The 22,147-nt window shown below is 39.3% G+C and overlaps 1 protein-coding gene across 2 annotated transcripts in view; it reads right to left on the reverse strand.

Annotated features, from left to right (window-relative positions):
- Positions 1-22,147, reverse strand: part of CDK17 (cyclin dependent kinase 17) — a 164,001-nt gene that overhangs the window by 43,867 nt on the left and 97,987 nt on the right. For both annotated transcript variants that reach the window (XM_034773222.1, XM_034773232.1), the window contains exon 4: positions 15,345-15,478. In XM_034773222.1, coding sequence (XP_034629113.1) covers positions 15,345-15,478 — 134 coding nt within the window. The remainder of the gene's footprint in view (positions 1-15,344; positions 15,479-22,147) is intronic.

Consider the following 22,147-nt stretch of genomic DNA (forward strand, 5'->3'; position numbering starts at 1 on the left):
TTGCAAATTTTTGCTTGCTGTTAGACTGGCGGTAGAAGGCAATAATGAATAATCTTCTCTGAGAGACACTGGGCTGCAAATGCTGTCAATTTCTCAATTACTAGAATGACACAGTATTTCTTCAGCACTGTTCCTTTCATTTGTGCCTCCCATGAGTGTGCTCACAACTGGAGTTTTAAAGTAACAATGCTCAAGATTCTTCCTGTCATATACGTAACAGGAGGTGAAAATAAAAGCAGGACCAAGTTATAGGGAAGAAGTTAATGGAAGAAAATGCCTAACTATCCAAAACTATCTAGTCTCAGACATCACACAAAGAGATTTATGTTGCCTTTGATTGGTAATTTCTTTAGAGTCCCAATTCTTACTGTTTGGGGTTCTAGGCTACATACAGTAATCAGACAGATAAGGCACTTATTTTCCAGACCATTGTAGTGCATGTTGGCAGACCAAGCAAATAGATGAAATGCCATGTTCACATTTCAGGATGAACTTTGGGATTTGATCACTGAGGCTTTTTACCATCACCACCAAGAAAAAGAATTGTACTTTCAAGTCCATAGATGTCAGTATGATTGCCCAAGTAATCAACAATAGGTCAAACGAAAATGATTTGTTCTCTTGTGGGCGTAAGTATCAGCCTGAATCAGCCATCTCACTAGTTAGAGCTAGTATCAGCAAGACAACATGTCAGCTGCAGCCACAAGCTGCTCAGTAATGCTTTTGTTCACTGAAGAACACTTAATGAGATTAAACAAACCACATAATAATTTGTCTACTCTACACGGTTCAACTTCATAACAAGCTGACCCTAAAAGCCTGGTTATTTCTATTATATACATTTACACACACCCAGAACAATTTACAAATAAAAAAGGACATACTATACCATATGCTATTTAATGTTATGCAGACTGGAAGCAAAATAACAAATGAAAAATATTTATTTGTACAAATGAGAGACGAGACACGAATGTAGAAGCCTAAGGTGCCACAAGTACTCCTGTTCTTATATCATACTTCTGCACACATATACTGTATTTCTATTCTTTGCTATGATCCTATACAGTATTGAGTTGTTTTTGAAGGCTGCCTCATCAAATTTCACTGCATTTTTGTAACATGACAGAGTTGGCACACTTACAGCCAAATGGATTATCTAAAGAAACCTGACATAATAAATTTGCTAGAGGCAAAAGTTAGCAGAAAAGACTACCACAGAGAACAGATTTACAGATATTTTTTATTGTTTAGTTATAGTGCTCTAGACTTAGTAAATTTTGCAGCCTTGAAATGAGAAATCAAAATCTACACATACAAAAAAAACCATTCATTCCAGACAATGTGCAATCTTCAGAGGTTTTTGTGTGTGTTTTTGTTTTTTTATAAAAAAAAAAAAAAAAAAAAACTTGTTAAATAGGCATTTTAGTTGATTGGTTTAATATCTTGGGAGGGTTGTCTATGCAAATTGTTATCTTATTGGTATATGTTTATATTTTGGTAATGCCCAATCTTTTTACTGTGACCAACTGCAAGATTTTTTTTTTAAATCTATCCATCCATCCATTTAGTCTCTATTACATTATACAGTTCCTAGCACAATTAGCCCCTGGCTTCTATGCACTATTGTAATACAAATAATAATAATTTAAAAGCACAACAAATATCTGTCACTGGTATAGAGGAAGGCAATGAAAATATGACACTCATTAAGAGTGATCTGACACTAGCTAACATCTAGATAATACTTCCCCTCCAGAATGATGAATAAATCCACAAGAGAGTAGTATTTTCTAATTTTTGAAAAAGCCAAATAAATAAAAGCATCTAATGAGTAACTATACAATGCTTATCTAACCATGGGCTTCAGGAAATGGTGAAACATGAATCACACTACATTGGCTCACTACAATATCCTCCCAGGTCAGGCACACTCCCAACTAAAGGTAGTGACTAACACTTCCATCATATAGGAAATGAATTTTTCTCCTATACAGAATGATTTACAACTGATTGTTTTAGATCTCATATATGACTTCACTTTGCTGTTAGCACCAGCTAAATTAAATGCAATTACTGAATGTTCTGTTAAATGAAATAAAATACATGAAAGTTATATTCTGAAGCCCACTTCTTTTTTAACACAGTAATTATTAAATAATTCAAATATGTGGTCGTGGACCTCACATATTTGGGTTATTTTCTTAGACGGTTATGTAATTTCTGAATTAATCTCACTAGAAAATTTAAAAAAACATCTACAAATTATCATCACCATGCAAATCAATTCAGGTCCGTATGGATGATTCTCCAACCAGCCTAACAAACTATGACCCCAATTCAAGAAAGTAGTAACTTTAAGCATGGGCTGAGGTGCCCTTCCTGAATAAGGATGCTTTTGTGAATTAGGTCCTAAAGACTCAGAGATGTTGAATGCTTTAATTAAATTATGACTTCCGATTTTCACTTATATGCTTAGTGAACCAATTTTTCAGACCTTTTGTCACCCAGCCTCACAGTTCACACCATTCCTTAGAAAATGTAATTGATTAAGAACGACCCACTCAACATAAAAACTGTCACTCCCCTGCAAATTTATAAACCAATATATACTGGGTTCGTTTTTTTGTTGGCTTCAGGATGTGAGGATCTTAGGAGAAGACTGTCAAACTATTCCCAGAAAGTACTGATACAGTAGAACCCCAGAGTTACGAACAACAGCGTTACGAACTGATTGATCAACCACACGCTTCATTTTGGAACTGGAAGTATGCAATCAGGCAGCAGCAGAGACAAAAAAAAAAAAAAAAGGCAAATACAGTACAATTCTGTGTTAAATGTAAACTACTTAAAAAAAGATTTGACAAGGTAAGGAAATTGTTTCTGTGCTTGTTTAACTTTAAGCTTTTGAAAGAACAACCATAACATTTTGTTCAGAGTTATGAACATTTCAGAATTAGGAACAACCTCCATTCCCCAGGTGTTTGTAACTCTGAGGTTCTACTGTAGTATTAAGAACCAAAAGTTTTAATTTCTATTGTAACACCAGAATCAGACTTTCCTGTTAGAATATATACTAGCAAAAGTCAATTAAGCAAAGGCCTCGCTGCAAAGAATTTAAGGAGGTACCTTCAACATCTCAAGTAACTGTGGCCACTTTAGTATAATTAAATGAAACTCAAAATGCAAACACACACTTTTGGTTTTACTTGCTTGGACATGGGAAAAATCTTGAAACAAAACTACTCCAATATCCCTCAAATAATAGCTATATATAATATTTAAAAATCTCAAAGTCAAAACTAGTCTCCATTAAGTCTGAACAAATTTCACATGAATGGCAAAAATATGTATTTTTAATGGTTTCTTCTTAGCAATATATTTAATAAGATTTTTAAGTCCAATTATGTGCAGCTTAACACCCAATATCAACTATGCTTTTATAGAATCATAGAATATCAGGGTTGGAGGGGACCTCAGGAGGTCATCTAGTCCAACCCCCTGCTCAAAACAGGACCAATCCCCAACTAAATCATCCTAGGCAGGGCTTTTGTCAATCCTGACCTTAAAAACCTCTAGAATCATAGAATCTCAGGGTTGGAAGGGACCTCAGGAGATCATCTAGTTCAACCCCCTGCTCAAAGCAGGACCAATCCCCAGACAGATTTTTACGCCAGTTCCCTAAATGGCCCCCTCAAGGATTGAACTCAGAACCCTGGGTTTAGCAGGCCAATGCTCAAACCACTGAGCTATCCCACTAAGGAAGGAGATTCCACCACCTCCCTAGGTAACTCATTTCAGTGCTTCACCACCCTCCTAGTGAAAAAGTTTTTCCTAATATCCAACCTAAACCTCCCCCACTGCAACTTGAGACTATTACTCCTTATTCTGTCATCTGGTATCACTGAGAACAGTCTAGATCCATCCTCTTTGGAACCGCCTTTCAGGTAGTTGAAAGCAGCTATCAAATCCCCCCCTCATTCTTCTCTTCTGCAGACTAAATAATCCCAGTTCCCTCAGCCTCTCCTCATAAAAGTCATGTGCTCCAGCCCCCTAATCATTTTTGTTGCCCTCCGCTGAACTCTTTCCAATTTTTCCACATCCTTCTTGTAGTGTGGGGCCCAAAACTGGACACAGTACTCCAGATGAGGCTTCACCAATGCCAAATAGAGGGGAATGATCACGTCCCTCGATCTGCTGGCAATGCTCCTACTTATACAGCCCAAAATGCCGCTAGCCTTCTTGGCAACAAGGGCACACTGTTGACTCATATCCAGCTTCTTGTCCACTGTGACCCGTAGATCCTTTTCTGCAGAACTGCTTCATAGCCACTTGGTCCCTAGTCTGTAGCAGTGCATGGAATTCTTCCGTCCTAAGTGCAGGACACTGCACTTTTCCTTGTTGAACCTCATCAGATTTCTTTTGGCCCAATCCTCTAATTTGTCTGGGTTCCTCTGTATCCTATCTCTACCCTCCAGCGTATCTACCACTCCTCCCAGTTTAGTGTCATCTGCAAACCTGCTGAGGATGCAATCTACGGCATCTTCCAGATCATTAACAAAGATATTGAACAAAACCGGCCCCAGGACCGACCCTTGGGGCACTCCACTTGATACTGGCTGTCAGCTAGACATGGAGCCATTGATCACCACCCATTGAGCCTGATGATCTAGCCAGCTTTCTATCCACCTTACAGTCCATTCATCCAGTCCATACTTCTTTCACTTGCTGGCAAGAATACTGTGGGAGACTGTATCAAAAGCTTTGCTAAAGTCAAGGAATAACACATCCACTGCTTTCCCCTCATCCACAGAGCCAGCTATCTCATCATAGAAGGCAATTAGGTTAGTCAGGCATGACTTGCCCTTGGTGAATCCATGCTGACTGTTCCTAATCACTTTCCTCTCCTCTAAGTGCTTCAAAATTGATTCCTTGAGGACCTGCTCCACGATTTTTCCAGGGACTGGGGTGAGGTTGACTGGCCTGTAGTTTCCCGGATCCTCCTTCTTCCCTTTTTTAAAGATGGGCACTACATTAGACTTTTTCCAGTCATCTAGGACCTCCCCCAATCGCATGAGTTTTCAAAGATAACAGCCAATGGCTCTGCAATCACTTCCACCAACTCCTTTAGCACCTTTGGATCCAGTGCATCTGGCCCCATGGACTTGTGCTCGTCCAGCTTTTCTAAATAGTCCTGAACCACTTCTCTCTTCACAGAGGGCTGGTCACCTCCTCCCCATACTGTGCTGCCCAGTGCAGTAGTCTGGGAGTTGACCTTGTTCATGAAGACAGAGGCAAAAAAAAAAAGCATTGAGTACATTAGCTTTTTCCACATCCTCTGTCACTAGTTTGCCTCCCCCATTCAGCAAGGGGCCCACACTTTCCCTGACCACCTTCTTGTTCCTAACATACCTGTAGAAACCCTTCTTGTTACTCTTAACATCCCTTGCTAGCTGCAACTTCAAGTGTGATTTGGCCTTCCTGATTTCACTCCTGCATGCCTGAACAATATTTTTATACTCCTCCCTGGTCATTTGTCCAATCTTCCACTTCTTGTAAGTTTCTTTTTTGTATTTAAGATCAGCAAGGATTTCACTGTTTCATATTCATTCTGCTGGGAAGAGAGATTCTTTCATTTCTTTTTAATTCACAGTTTTGGATTAATACAGGGGTTCTCAAATTGGGGGTCAGGACCCCTCAGGGGGTCACAAGGTTATTACATGGGGGGGTCACGAGCTGTCAACTTCCACCCTAAATCCCGCTTTGCCTCCAGCATTTATAAAGTGTTCAATATATAAAAAAGTATTTTTAATTTATAAGGTGGGGTTGCACTCAGAAGCTTGCTATGTGAAAGGGGTCACCAGTAAAAAAAGTTTGAGAGCCACTGGATTAATAGATATATGCTTACACTGTGTAACAAACTGGTATTAATATGACTGGAACTGCTTACATCAATCAGTCATTCAGAAGCTGCATTCCATAAGTACAAGCTCCCTCAATTAATTCAATGATCTAGGCTTTAATCAGAGAAAAAGTTATATAGTACACTATATAAAAATACCAGAACTCTGATCAAATGTAGGCAATAAAGCTCAATTACAAGTGTCAGTTTAAGGTTAAAAAATCCATAATTACATTAAACGTTTGCTATAAATTGTGCCCAGTTTTTGATGGATGCTGTGGACTGGTTTTTATTATTTTGTTGTTTAGTAAGTTCATGGAGCTCAGACTCCATGCAAATGAATGCAACGAAAAGAAAATGAAAAAAAAAATGTAGTTGTGTTTCTCTTACTAAATTATATTGCAGGATTCTCTCAAATTCAGGTATTAGCTCCTCATCACAAATCAGGCTGAACTTCCTAAGTTCTTAAGGTTTCTGACTTTAGGAGGGCAGTCGTAGCAGGGTAAAAAACAATCCAGGCATGATGTGCCATCCCTTGCTGTGTTTAAACGCTTGACTCTGAATATTCTTATCAGTTCCTGTGATTGTGTGGGAGGCAAAGTTCCCAAAAAGAAAAGACAATGCAAGATGATCAGCATAAGATAAAAACATGCTTCAGAGAAAAAATTAAAACAAGATTTTAGAGAAATAAAACAACACAAAAAAGGCAAGGTCCAAACATTGAAGGGAGGTGGGTGGGTAAGTGAGAATCCTGAAAGAATTAGAAAGTAAATACCTCTTTCTTCTCTTCTAGGCAAGATTCTCATTCTCAGTGAACAAGAAGCTCAACAGATGTCCCAAAAGAAAAATTAGAGTAAACTGCAACAAGAAGCAATAACAAGGCCAATTCACAACATTCAAGATGGCAGAAACAGAAGGAAAATCTTGTGCAAAAATTGGCCAACTGAAAACATGGAACTTCTCAAAATAGAAGAAAATTTCTGGGGATGGGAGAGTCTGGCATCAGTGATCTTCTGAGTTCTGGATCACCACGTCTACAATAGTATCCCCTCCTGCAGGATGCATCCAAATATTAATTTTGTATGTTGTGTAGATAGATAATCATGAAGCTTCTTTACAGACATTTATGTTTGAAAGGGAAGACTGAGGTTGCAACTTTGTCCTGAATCAAATGAGCCTTACATATAGCTTCCTTGTCTCGGGCCAGTCAGGTCACAGCAAAGTGACAGGCTTTTAAGACATCCCATTTAGGCAATGATCCTTATAGTAATGATTTTGCCTACAGTGTTGGCATCAAAACAAAAACAAAAACAAAAACTGGTGATCTTCCTACGGGCTCTAATCATCAAACAGAAACACAAGGACCTTTTGGCATTGAGTATATGGAGAAGGACCTCTCTATGATGGAAATGTAGGTGTGACAAATGTTGAAAGGATGACAAGACTCTTTAAATTGGATTTCCAACATCATCTTGGAGAGGAATCTTGGATGAGATTACACTTACCCTTGCAAAAATCTAGTAAAAGATGGGTCACTAGGGTCAGGAGTTAGCTCACTTTGCATGCTGAAGTCATTGCCACCAGGAAAAAGATGTTTCATCTAAGGAACTTAAACTCATAAGCCAAATAGTTTAAAAGGAGTTTCCATCAACTTTGTCAGGGCCACATTAATATCCTATGACACAGGGAGCTTTTAAATTAAGGGTTTCAAAAGTATTAAGTCCCTCTGGAACCTGATGGCAGAAGGCTGCATAAATATTGGTCTACCTTCAACTAGCTCATGAAAGGCTGAAGAAGCTGCCAAATATAGCTAGTGCTTACATTAGACTCAGCCAGGTGAAACAAGTAGATCAGCAGATTCTGAGAATCAAGTAAAGGGGTCTCAAAGTAGGCTTGATTACACTACACTGCAAAGTTTTTCCACTTGGAATCACAGAGTCTTCTGGTAGATGGCTTTTGAGAGCCACCTGTTCAAATATACCATACCTATGGATTTTCTATCCTGTTGGGAGCAGACTCAGAATTTGGAACAGATTGATGTGCCCTGGTCTTAAGAGACAATACGAAGCTAAATTCTATCTAATGGAATAGACTTTAGTAGTCAGCAATACATTGAGAGTCATATCTGTCTAGTCCAGTATGGGACTAACAGGTTCATTAAACATATGCTCCTAGTGAGCACTGCAAGTACCTCTGCTACATGGAGGGAATAGTAGGAAAGCATACAGAAGTTTCCTTCCCCTTGCCAATAAGGTCTGTTTTAGTGCCGTGAGCAAAAGACCAATAGCATTATTTTCATATGTGGCAGAGAAATCCACCTGTGCTGTCTCCCACTGGAAAAAAGGTCTGATCCACCAGTTCTCAGACTCAGAATTCTCGTGAGGCTCTATTAAGGATTAATTCCGTCTGTCAGTGATTGTATTCTCTTTCCCTGCCAGATACATGATAACTTGGAATGCCTTGTGAGACAAAGTCCATTCCGACACCTGCAGGATATCCCAACACAGGAGGCAGAGCACAGTGCTTCCCTGCTTATTTATGCAAACCACAGAGCCCTGCATTTCATTTTGAACCATATTAACTTTTTGGGATACCAGGTCTCTGAAGGACTGCCATCATCTTCAAAACATTTGTATGTTAGTATATGGCAGTCAGAGGCTTAGGGATACCCACAGCATGGGGTTGCATCCCTGACCATCTTGGCTAATAGCCATTGATGGACCTAGCCTCTATGAGTCTATTTCTTTTTTGAATCCAGTTATACGTCTGGCCTTCACAACATCAACTGACAATGAGTTCCACAGGTTGACTGCATTGTGTGAAGAAGTATTTTCTTTTTTGTTTGTTTTACACCTGCTGTGTATTAATTTCATTGGGTTACGCCTAGTTCTTGTGTTATGTCACTTTCTCCATACCATTCATGACTTCACAGACCTCTATCGTATATCCCCTAGTCATCTCTTTTCCAAGCTGAATTATCCCAGTCTTAACCTTGCTCCATATGAAAGCTGTTCCATACGCCTAATCGTTTTTGTTGCCCTTCTCTGTACCTTTTCCAATTCTAATATATCTTTTTTGAGTTGGGGCGACCAGAACTGGACACAGTAGTCAAGCTGTTGGCATACCCTGGATTTATATAGTGGCATTATGATATTTACTTACTTACTTACTATCTATTCCCTTTCCTAATGGCTCCTAACATTCTGTTAGCTTCTTTGATTGCTGCTGCATACTGAGCTGATGTTTTCAGAGAACTATCCACAATGACTCCAAGATCTCTTTCTTAAGTGGTAACAGCTAATTTAGACCCCCATCATTTTGTATGTACAGATGGGATTATGTTTTTCACTGTGAATTACTTAATCAGCGTTGAATTTCATCTGCCATTTTGTTGTCCAGTCATCCAGTTTTGTGAGATTCCTTTGTAACTCTCTGCAGTCAGCTTTGGACTTAACTATCTTGAGTAATTTTGTACCACCTGCATACTTTGTAACTTCCCTGTTTATCTCTTTTTCTAGCTCATTTATGAATATGCTGAACTGCACTGGTCCCAGTATAGATCCTGTGGGGACCCCAAAAACTGACCATTTACGTCTATCCTTTGTTTCCTGTCTTTTAACCAGTTACCGATCCATGAGAGGACCCCCCTCTTATCCCATGACTGTTTACTTAGCTTAAGAGCCTTTGGTGAGGGACCTTGTCAAAGGCTTTCTGAAAGTCAAAGTTCACTATATCCACTGGAACCCACTTGTCCACTTGTTTACTGATCTCCTCAAAACATTTTAATAGATTAGTGAGGCATGTTGATTCTTCCCCAACAAATCGTGTTCACCTATGTGTCTGATAATTCTGTTTTTTACTATCGTTTCAACCTATTTGCCTGGTACTGAAGTTAGGATTACCAGCCTGTAACTACTATGATAGCCTCTGGAGCCTTTGTTAAAAAAGGCATTACATTACTTATCCTCCACTCATCTGGTACAGAGGCTGATTTAAGCAATAGGTTACATACCACAGTTAGTAGTTCTGCAATTTCCCATTTGAGTTCCTTCAGAACTCTTGGCTGAATACCATCTGGTCATGGTGACCTATTACTGTTTAATTTATAAATTTGTTCCAAATCATCTTCTGTGGATACCTCAAACTGAGACAGTTTCTCAGATGTCAACTAAAAAGAATGGCCCAGGAGTGGGACTCTCCCTCACACCCTCTGCAGTGAAGACTGTTCCAAAGAATTCTTGCAGGTTCTCTGCAATAGTCTTATCTTCCTTGAGTGCTCCTCTAGCACCCCAATTGTCCCGTGGCTCCACTGATTGTTTGACAGGTTTCCTGATTCTGATATATTTTTAAAAAATATTGCTGTTAAATTGTGTCTTTTGGTAGTTGCTCTTCAAATTCTTTTTTTGGCCTGCCTAATTATATTTTTACATTTGACTTGCCAGGGTTCATGCTCCTTTTTATCTTCCTCAGTAGAACCTGACTTCCAATTTTTAAAGGATGCCTTCTTGTTTCTAACCAACTCACTTACTCTACTGTTAAGCCATAGTAGCATTTTTTTTGGTCCTCTATTTTTTTATATTTGGGGTATACATTTAATTTGAGCCTCTGTTATGGTGTTTTTTAAAAAGTTTCCATGCAGTTTACAGGCATTTCATTTGAATGGGAGGTGTTAGTAAGTCATTCTTAATTGAAGAATGTCCTTCAGCTGCCAGAGGACCAAAAATGCCTAAGGTCATCTATTATCTGGATGCAATACGGTAACCCCTTTGTTGCTTGCTTTCAAGGGAATCACAGATATGTATGGATGAAAGGGACCTTGAGAGGTCATCTAGTCCACCCCGCTGAGACAGGACCAAGTAAACCTATACCATCCCCTGACCGATGTTTATCTAACCTGTTTTTAAAAACCTCCAGTGATGGGGATTCTACAACCTCCCTTGGTAACCTATTAGCACATGACCTGTCCCTTTTAGAGGCAGGAGACATATTAATTTTGAAGGTGGCCACTGTGAACTTTTATTTGACCAGATTCTGGTCTCTCAGATCTAAGATAGTAATATAATAATATGCATTCCTTTCCTTCACATTTCTCTCTTTACTTTATATTGCTTTATCATTTTCACCAAAGAGTTGTCATATATTTTTTCCAAGTTTAGAGATAAACATATCTCTACATACATTGAGGTGCTGAATAAAATAAAGTATTCTACATGGATTTGCAGGTTATATTTGCACTGTATATTCTGCCCTTTTGTATCTTTCTAGGCAGATCTTTGCATATGGAAATCAATAAAAATAAAAGTCAACCTTGCACATCTGAACTCAGTGTTTCAACTACCCTGGGCAAGAGAATCTGCCTGCCCCTCTTATCCTCCCAATGTGTCAAAACCTTATTGATGGTTTTAGTTTTAATTAAATTAAATTAGAGCAACAATTTTATCACCTGATCCCAAGCTGTGATGACTCAACCCAAGATCAATGACTATTCTAATATGAAGGGGGAGATGTGAATTTTTGTTACTGAATTTTAATTGCTGTCATATTCACAGCATATTTATACCAATCCTATTATGATTACAGGAAAACTTATTGTATTCAGTTAATTATCTCCTTCAGTGGTGGGGTGGTCCGCTTGCTTAACAGTACAGCCAATGAAATCTCCAGCAATCCGCAACATTAAATTTGTTAACATATATTTTATGCAAACATTTATAATCGGCACAGGAAAACATCTCAAATGTTAGCTATGTTCACTATTAATATGCACTAAGTATTGGACTGCACATGTTTTCCAGTAAACATGCATAGAATATATCTTTTGTTTTCATGATGGATGGCTAATTTGCATATAAATATATAGTGCAACTACAAAACACTAGAGGAAATTCACAGTTAAGTCTGAAAAACAAGAGCTGACATTCTAGCCTTAACAAAAAATAAAAGGGCCAGCCTGCCTGTCAGTCCAGATTCTCAGCCTTAAATGATCAGTTACTTTAAGAAACTAGAACTGCATTTGTCTATTTGATACACAGAAACAAACAAGGTTATATTTATGAAAGACTATGTACCATATTACAACTACACAGTGTATCAACCGCACAAAATAGAAAGGTGTGCTCAGTTTGCGAATACCAACCTCAAATTTCATTAGAAAGAGCAGAGGGGAGAGAAATATCAGCTTATATTTTATTAAATATATTCCTGTAAACAATAGTGTGACCATATGAATATAATTTGCAATAGATCTCAATTATGCTGAATGTCTCCGATAGACTAGAACAAACAGAGTATCAAATATGCATAAAATTGAATTTGCTATTACCTACAGGCATAGTAAAGAGATGCAGGTCAACCTACATGAATATAACTGCTAATACAGACTGAGAGCTTCTCTTCCCTTTCTCCTGGCACTGAATCAAATTAATACTACCGATTTTAGTAAACTCCATAAGTCAAATCCTGTTCAGCTTATGGACATGAAGGAGCCCTTCGCTGGAAATGCTCACACAAGTAAGGCAAGCAAGATTTGGTATTGTAATTACAAATCTTTATTACAAGCCTGTCAGAGTCATATAGCAACAACAACAAAACCAAACAAAAAAATGCACCACTGGAATTTTTAACAGAAAGTTTCCCTGCATGGGAGTGTTTATTTCAATTTGTACCACAGTTGTTATAGCAGCCCAAAGGGTTCCCCTTCTGCTAGGCACTGCATAAACATGGAGTAAAAAAACTTCCCCCTTCCAAACACTACTTAACAAGTACACTTAAAACATAAGTTTCTAACATTAACTCACAAAAATCAAGGAAATTCAGAGCTAAAATCATTGTTAAAATTCAGCAGCTGTTCTTTAGCAGATAGTTACAAAAGGTCACTCTAAAAAACTTATCTTTAAAAACCACCATGTCATTACTGTAACATTTTAGGAGGAAAGCCTGGTTCACAGGATGCATAGAAACAGTTGCCTGAACTATGCTGACCTCTCTGATTGTGCCAGTCAACAAAGAAATAAACCACATCATGTTGGTTTCAGCTGCATTAGAAACAAGTATTTGGAATTGGGAGAAAAATAAGGAAACAAATGCTTGTCAGATGGAACTGACAATCTGAAAGGAAAAAATATTTTCAAAGCTTCTAAGACAGTGTAATATTACAATTGTTGTACAAGCTAAAAGCTATTACAGGGACGTTTATTTTGTTAAAAGGTTTGCGGGGGAGGGGGAGAGGAGGTAAAACTCAAAAAGAATGTTGTGAAAACTTAGCAGAAGTGCGGCTCTACATATGGGAAATTCCTATTTAAAAATATTTTGGAGAAAACAGGAAATAAAAGAATGAACAATAGTATTAATAAACCTTAAACAAAATCTCTCCCTCCTCCAGATTTCCCCAGCATGTCATATCTTTTACCTGAGTGCGGTTGTAGCTATGTCAGTCCCAGGATATGAGAGAGACAATGAGGCATTATCTTTTATTGGACCGACTTCTGTTGGTGAGAGAGACCAACTTGCAAGCTTACATAGAACTCTTCTTCAGGTCTGGGAAACAGTCAGCAAGCTTGTCTCTCTGACCAACAGAAATTGGTCCAATAAAAGATATTACTTCACCCACCTTGTCTCTCTAATGTCTTCTACATGTAAAGTCTTATACTACTGTTTTTATTTTATGTTCTGCTTAACTCAAAGCACAATGGATCTGATCCAAAGCCCTCTGAGGATTTGTCCATACTTGAAATGCTACAGTGGCATAGCTGCACCAATGTAGCGCTTCAGTGTGGACACTACCTATGTCAACAGGAGGGGTTCACTAGTCAGCACAGATAATCCACCTTCCCCAGGGTACATCTACACTACAGCGGGGAGTCGATTTAAGATACGCAAATTCAGCTACGTGAATAGCGTAGCTGAATTCGACGTATTACAGCCGACTTACCCCGTTGTGAGGACGGCGGCAAAATCGACTTCTGCCGCTTTTTGTCGGCGGCACTTACTACCACCTCCGCTGGTGGAGTTAGAGCGCCGATTCGGGGATCGATTGTCGCGTCCCGACGGGACGCGATAAATCGATCCCCGAGAGGTCGATTTCTACCCGCCGATTCAGGCGGGTAGTATAGACCAGGCCTCAGAGTTGTTACCTAGGTCGACAGAAGAATTCTTCCATCACCCTAGTGCTGTTTACACTGGGAGTCAGATTGGTTAAACTACGCTGTTCAAGGAGGGGTTCACACCGATGAGCGACATACTTAAGCCAACTTAATTTTTTAGTACAGACCAGGCCTAAATTAATTGTTTCATTTCAATGGGCTTTGGATCGGGCCTAATCTTGGCTCATAAAGTTACAACACTAACAACAAATACATTAAGGATTTTTAAGACAAAATAACTCCCTCCACAAAGTGTGTGTGATGATTAATGAACTAATCAGTGCAAATGAAGAATAATACAAACACAACAAAATGCCTTGCAGTACTTATTTTTGACACACAAACTCAGTGATAGATAATCCAAAAATATTTTCCAAACTCCTGCATTTTATATAATGCTTCAAAGAAATTATGGGGATTTAAAACCCCAAGAATAGATTTTTATAATGAAACCAGTCAAATAACTTTACATATTCCAGCCAAAATGGTATTATTATAATCAAAGCTGTTACACTTATTTAAAAAAAAAAAGTGAAAAGTTCTGTTTATCTTTTGCCCGGGGAAAGGGCAACAAAGCAAGTGCAAGGGTGGTTAGTATTCATAATGAGTCTCATAAATAAAGGAAATTATGTGCACAGTTATTCATAAAGTACTTTTTCCTCCTTTTGTTTACTGTCCTGTAAGGTTCCGTACACTAAAAACAGGAAGAATGAAAAAGGCTGACGCAGTCAGGAACATCCCTATTGTGTTTACTTTCTGAAGTTTCACATGGATTAGAAAGCAGCATTATATGAAAGAGCCTGAAAAGTGATATATGAAGTCGTCTACTTGAACATATAAAGAGAATGTCTCAGAATCTAATGGTCACATTTTCTTCATTTGTTTCCCAACACCTCAATTCCTTCTAGAATGCCTGTACTTATTGCAAAGCCTTTCTCATGTGATCTCCCAGCACTTTAAAGACCAATCCTACACTAAATGTCTAGCATTTCGTATGTAAGAGAGTGTGCTAATGGATTCTCTGCTTTTCTAAAAAAAAAATCAAAAGCTTTTTAAAAAACAGTATTTAATTTTTTGTACTGAACAGATTATAAACATTGTGAGGGATATCTACTCAAGTTCCAGGACTGACAAACAGGAAGAAAAATTAATGTCATGACTACTGTTATCATACAACCTCATATGCTGAATACAAACATCTGCTTTAAAGTGAACTGGCAGGAAAACAAGCAGTTATATAAAGCAATTTAAACAATTCCCATGGCTCTAATTTACTGGGTCCTTATGGGAAAACTGATTACCTCCATAGAGATCCGTCTGTGTATCCGGTTCCTGAGGCAAACACCTGTAGGAGATTGGACTTCATCAGATGATGTTCCAGAAGCTTGGTCACTTTCACCATCTGATCCCATTTTCAGATTTTCATGTACTATATCTAAATGAAAGAAAGTCAATCATTATTCTTCTAAACAAATCTTATATATGGAGAAGCATTGTAACCTTTATTATGTACTGCTTCCTGTCAGATCTAGAGGCTCACTATCACAATACTATTCTTGCTATTCTCTTTTTATGGCTCAGAAATAGCATAAAAAGATAAAGTCTTAAAAATACTTTCCCAATAAACCATGCATATATACATAAATGTGTATTAATTTTCCATTATTATTCTAATTTAAGCTGTGGTAGCACCCACCATGTGCTATCCATGTTCCAAACACAAAGACGGACATAGTTCCAGTCCCACCCCATAGCCCTTAAGTCCTCAAATTCTTGAGCTTGTTTCACTTCTATTTTTTGTGCTATTCTTGGAACAGGAAAATTCCATTTTCTAGGGAAATCCTGAGAGTTCAGAGAAAAATCGGAGACCTCATTAGTTAGAAAATGTGATGCCTAAGGCAAAAATATTCAAATGTGTGTGCCTAACATTAGGCATGTAAATCCATATTTAAAGAGAGAGGAAAAAAAAACAAAAACGGATGGCCTCATTTTCAGAAATGCCAAGCATGGGAACTTCAGGTGCTCAGAACCTCTGAAAAGATCAGGCCAGTTCTGTTCAGGTGCCTAAATACAGATTTAGGATGAATAAATGGATTTTGCAGAGAACTTGATGTAATTACGTATTTCTTGGAGGGTGGGGAAGGAGAAATTGAAATTGATTCACTTGGGGAAGATTTATGTAATGGGCTGCCTATTTTAATGATGTGTGCAATTTTTATGTAAACTGCATAAAATATTTGTCTCTCAAGCCCCTACAGAAAAATCACTAAAAAAAATAGACATGAACCAATGGCTATATCTCCCAGGCCAAAAATGCTCAGCTTCAGCAGGGAAATGGGGCAAAGAACTAAGTAGTTCAAGGTGCTTTTACTGACAGAGAGAAGAGAGAGGTATAAGGGAGGCAGGAGAGCAGCAGCTTCCTTCTGAAGGCCAACAGGACACTGAACCTGGAAAAGGATCCAGTAGCCCACCACTGCCTCCCAAGATCTATAGTAAAAATGCCTGTGCCCAAATGAATCCTAGGGAACAAACAATCCAATAAAGGATGTGTCTCAAAAGATAGAGAGGCAGCCTCTTTGAATCTAGGAACAAAACACACAAAAAGATAACCTGAGAACAGATTTTCCCCAGACTACAAAAGAGAATTGGAGGGCCCCCAGAAATTGTTTAATTTTAGAGGTAAAATTCTGCTATCTCAAAAAGCCAGGCAAACTCTGTTCAATCTCACCCCAAAATATTAGAAGATATTGTTGATCTTCATTCTAAATTATTACAAAAATATAGAAGACAAAGGATGGGAGAATGCTCCATCTATCAGTGTGCTGGAAAGTTGGCCTTTCTCTGGGAGAAGTAAAGGTTATCATAAAAGGCGTCCCAGAACATATCCTAGAAAAGAATTTGTGAGTGAGTGACCAGAACCTGCCAAGACTGAAGTTTTGAAAAGATCAAATTCTTCTTCAGACCAGGAGACTCTATAGTTCAGTGGTTCTCAACTTTTTTTTTTTTTTACGGTAACCCCTTTTACATAGCAAGCCTCTGAGTGTGATGCCCCTTATGAATTAAAAACACTTTTTAATATATTTAACAGTATTATAAATGCTGGAGGCAAAGCGGGATTTGGGGTAGAGGTTGACAGCTCACGACCTTCCATGTAATAACCTCGTGACTCCCTGAGGGGTCCTGACCCCCAGTTTGAGAACCCCTGCTATAGTTCCTTTTACAGGATAGAAAATTGGTATAAAAAGAGTAGCTGATTCACACACAAAATAGAATGTGGATTTAGGCTTAAAGTGCTTCAGTGAAACACACAGATTCATAAAAAACATGATACTGACATGAAGATGAACTATCTCCTGGGGATGAATTTAGCAATGATATGGAAATGCATGAATAAGTTGGATTCTAATAAAATCCAAGCTACTATGGTATGTTCACAGTCATATTTCACCTTCATGATTTGGACTGGATGAAAGTAAAGGAGCTGCTCTTCTTCCATAACGAGGCAGCATGCAGGAAACATTTGACAAATATTTACCTCAGGTTCAAAACCTAGAGGCACCTTGTTGTGAGCTAAAGATATTTCAGGACTTTCAGAAATGGATGCCTAAACGTTAGAATCTTAATTACATAATCAGGCAACTAAATCAGCAGCTAGATTTTCCAAAGAAGTGAGCAAGCATCTCAGTCCATGTTAATCCCCTTTCATGAGTCTGTGAAGGTATGTCTACACTGCAATTAAAAACCTGAGGCTGGCCTGTGCCAGCTGATTCGGCCTTGTGGAGCTCAGTTTAAGGGTTTGTTTAATTATGGTGTAGGCGTTTGGGCTTGAGCTGGATCTCAGGCTCCATGACTCTGCAAGGTGGGAGCGCCCCAGAGCTCTGGCTGCCCAAGCCCAATCTACACTGCAATTAAACAGCCCCTTATCCCGAGTGCCTTAGCCAGAGTCAGCTGGCATGGGCCAGCCACAATGGCCTAACTGCAGTATAGACATATCCGTAGAATATATATCACTAGAGCCCTGCATGGATACAAAATCTGTATCCACAACCGATCCACAAAAATGGTCTGTGGATGTAAAGCGGTTATCAATGGATTTGTAGGGCTTTATATATCACTCCTTCTGGTGAGTTGGTAGCTTTTTTGTTTAAAACAGTCCATAATGAATTATGTGAAAAATTATTGCTTGTGGATGTGAAGGCATTATTGAAAATATTATCTGCAGTATAACTGTTGGTCTCAGAACTTTCATAATTATCAATAGATTCCAAGAAGGGACTACTATGATCATCTAGACTGACCTCCTGAATAACACAGGACATAGAACTTCCCCAAAATAATTCCTAGAGCAGATCTTTCAGAAAAACGTCCAATCTTGATTTAAAAATGATGAAGAATCCACCACAACCCTTGATAAGTTGTTCCAGTGGTTAATTACTCTGTTAAAATTTTACACCTTATTTCCAGTCTAAATTTGTCTAGCTTTAACTTCCAGCCACTGGATCGTGTTATACCTTTCTCTGCTAGACTGAAGAGCCCATTATTAAATATTTATTACCCACATAGGTACTTCTAGACTGTAATCAAGCCACCCCTTAAACATCTCTTTGTGAAGCTAAATAGACTGAGCTCCTTGAGTTTTTCACTGTAAGGCATGTTTTCTAACCCTTTAATCATTCTTGTGGCTCTTCCCTGAACCCACTCTAATTTATCAACACCCTTCTTGAATTGCGGACACCGGAAATGGACACAATATTCCAGCAGCAGTTGCGCCAGTGCCAAATACAGAGTTGAGACAGCCTCTCTACTCCTACTCCTGTTTATATATCCAAGGATTGCATTAGCCCTTTTAGCCACAGCATCACACTGGGAGCTTATGTTCAGCAGATTATTAACCATGATCCCAAATCTCTTTCAGAGTCACTGCTTCCCTGGATAGAGTCCACCATTGTATAAGTATAACCTACTACATTCTTTGATCGTAGATGTATATATTTACATTCATCCATGTTAAAAGGCACATTGTTTGCTTGTGCCTAGGTTAGCAAGTGATCCAGATCGCTCTGTATCCGTAACCTACTCTTTTCAAACCACTCCACCAAATTTTGTGTTATCTGCAAACTATCACTAATGACTGTGTTTTCTTCCATGTCATTAATAAAAATAGTAGGTGCCTAATGCCTGGTCTACACTGGAGAGGGGGCGAGCTAAATCGGTCTAAGTCACACAATTTCAGCTACGAAAATAGCGTAGCTGAAATCGACGTACTTAGAGCTACTTACCGTGGTGTCTTCACTGCAGTAGGTTGACTGCTGACACTCCCCCGTCGACACCGCTTACACTTCTTGCTCCGGTGGAGTACCGGAATCGACGGGAGAGTGCTCGGCTGTCAATTTACCAAGTCTTCACTAGACACGATAAATCGACCCCCACTGGATCGATCGCTCCGGAGGTAAGTGTAGACATGCCCTAAATATGAACATTTTAGGCTTCTATTTTTGAAAACCTTGGCTTTGTTATATTATGGTATAAAGGCGTACTTTTGTCAATAAAACCCTTAAATGAGGATTTTTTGTGTGTTCAATAAAAAAATTACTGCAATCTTACATTTGAGGTTTTAAAACTAGAAAAGCCAGGAATGTTAATGTTAACCTTAACTATCACTCTGTATGCATGCATTTGACAAGTTTCATAAGGTGATCAAATAACATTGGGCTATATAACCTATTTGGGCTAACCTTTGCTCTGAATAGGTTGGTATGTCCCAAAACCAGCATCTATGGTCTTCAAGACTTCTGTGATAGAAATAGGATTTTTTTTTTTTATCAGATTGGGCTCACTGACATCTGCAGCAACTCTCTATTTAGCTATTCATGTTAATTTTTTGTACATACTCAATTGTAAATAAGCAAATGAAATATTAAAACAGCTAAATTGATAATCAAATCTTGGCATGAAAGACTAGTAATTAGGATACAGGATGGGAATTGAGGAAGTGCAATTAAAAGGAAGGAATACCCTCATTTAATTTGCAAGCAATCCATCCCAGAAGAAATTTGAACTGGGAAAGTTCTACCAACTGAGCTAAATTAATATCCATTATCAGTCAGTAGTAAGTCATGACACCCTCTTTCAAGCTTCCATTATTACACCCTCCGTCCGGCTGCTGAAAGTCACTGACTTCCACATTTGATTCCTTCCAAGATACACTAACCAACCAACGTACCTTTCAATTAGTTGTTTATTTTTTTAAACAATAACAAGGATATGACAAATTGAGTTGATAACTTGGTAAGAGTGGTGAGCAGTGCTTTCCATTAGTAAAGTTTCAAAACTAATGGATTCCCCTCTCTCTCTGAAATGGAACGGAAACCTAGTTCATATTAATTAAATTCTACTGTATGGTGAGGAAACTCTCACTCAAACAAAGGATTGACAAACTTGTATATGGACCTACTGGGGTCCCATGCAGATGATGGGTAACTCCTGCATGGTGCTTCTTCTGTGATAGCATTGTGACAATTAAAGGTCACAAAAGTAATTGCTATTCAATTACCATGATGTACAGTACTTCTCTGCTGCTACAGTAATAGGGACAGCACAAGAAAAACATGACACTGCAAAAGTGCAGATAGCAACCAGCCAGAGACTCCAGCTAGTAGAGACAGAAGAAACCAAAGCGTGGACTGCTGCCCAGGGGGGAAGGGGTGAAATGGGACTGAGCTAGTGCCACCTATCCCCTCAGCATCCTCTTGGACTCAGAACTGTGGAGGAGATACCACTCCATGCATAGGGGGCACTACGGGGTGCCTCCCCCTTGTGAACCTAGGAGAAAATTGCAGAATGGAGCCAGCTGGAGACTCCTGCTGCCAGGAGCAGAAGCAGCCAAGGTAGGGACCTTTGATACTTGCGATATTCAAAAAGCTTTCTATGGTTCTAACTGGACTTTCTCTGCCCTGTGCCAATTGCCTGTTTGCTCCAACCGTTCCCCCACCCTCCATCTCTTCACCCCATACCTGCCGCTCTTGCCCCCTTTTCCCTTGACCTATCCCCTTTTCTTTCCATTTAGCTGATCCTTTCCTAACACAGCTCCCCCTCACCAAAAAAACCTCCATACACATATACACCACAGAACTAACAGAGCATTTGATACCTCACATTGTTCACTCTGCTTCTGTTTTATACCCCCTGCCCCAGCCTTTGTCTATTTAGATTGGTCCCTGACTCAAAGAGCTTACATTTACTATTCTGTGTTTGCATGGTGCCACTACACAATGGGAACCCATCCTTGGTTGGCCTTTAGACACTACCATAATACATAAAAAACGGTTACCTACCTTTTCATAACTGTTGTTCTTCGAGATGTGTGGCTCGTGTCCATTCCATTCTAGGTCTGCGCGGGCCAACGTGCGCGGTCGTCAGAGATTTTTGCCATAGCAGTATCTGTAGGGTCAACAGTGGCGCCCCCTGAGTGCCGTGTTCATGCGTCAGCATATCAGGTGCCGCCGGCCCTACACCCTCTCAGTTCCTTCTTGCCGGCAACTCCACCAGAGGGGCAGGATAGGTAATGGACATGAGCAACACATCTTGAATAACAACAGTTATGAAAAGGTAGGTAATCGTTTTTTCTTCTTCCAGTGCTTGCTCATATCGATTCCATTCTGGGTGACTCACAGTCAGTGTCCATGGAGGTGGGCTCAGAGTTCAGGGTCTTGCAGCTTGCAGCACTGCTCTGCCAAAGCCAGCGTCATCTTGAGCTAGCTGAGTAAGCGCATAATGAGACGCCAACATGTGGACAGACAACCAGGTAGCGGACCTACAGATCTCTTGGATTGGTACCTGTGCCAGGAAGGCTGCTGACAATGCTTGTGCCCTAGTCGAGTGTGCTGTCACGATTGCCGGTGGAGGCACCTATGCCAGCTGATAGCAATAGCAGATGCAGGGCATGATCCAGGACGAAATCCTCTGAGCAGACACTGGGCGACATTTCATTCTGTCTGCCACTTCATTAACTTACGAAAGGGGTTTGTTCTATCTATGTAGAAGGCCAGCGCCCTCCTGACATCCAGATGTGCTCCTCATCTGATGTATAAGGCTTTGGAAAGAA

Source organism: Trachemys scripta, chromosome 1, assembly GCF_013100865.1.
Source record: "Trachemys scripta elegans isolate TJP31775 chromosome 1, CAS_Tse_1.0, whole genome shotgun sequence".
Taxonomy (NCBI): Eukaryota; Metazoa; Chordata; order Testudines; family Emydidae; genus Trachemys; species Trachemys scripta.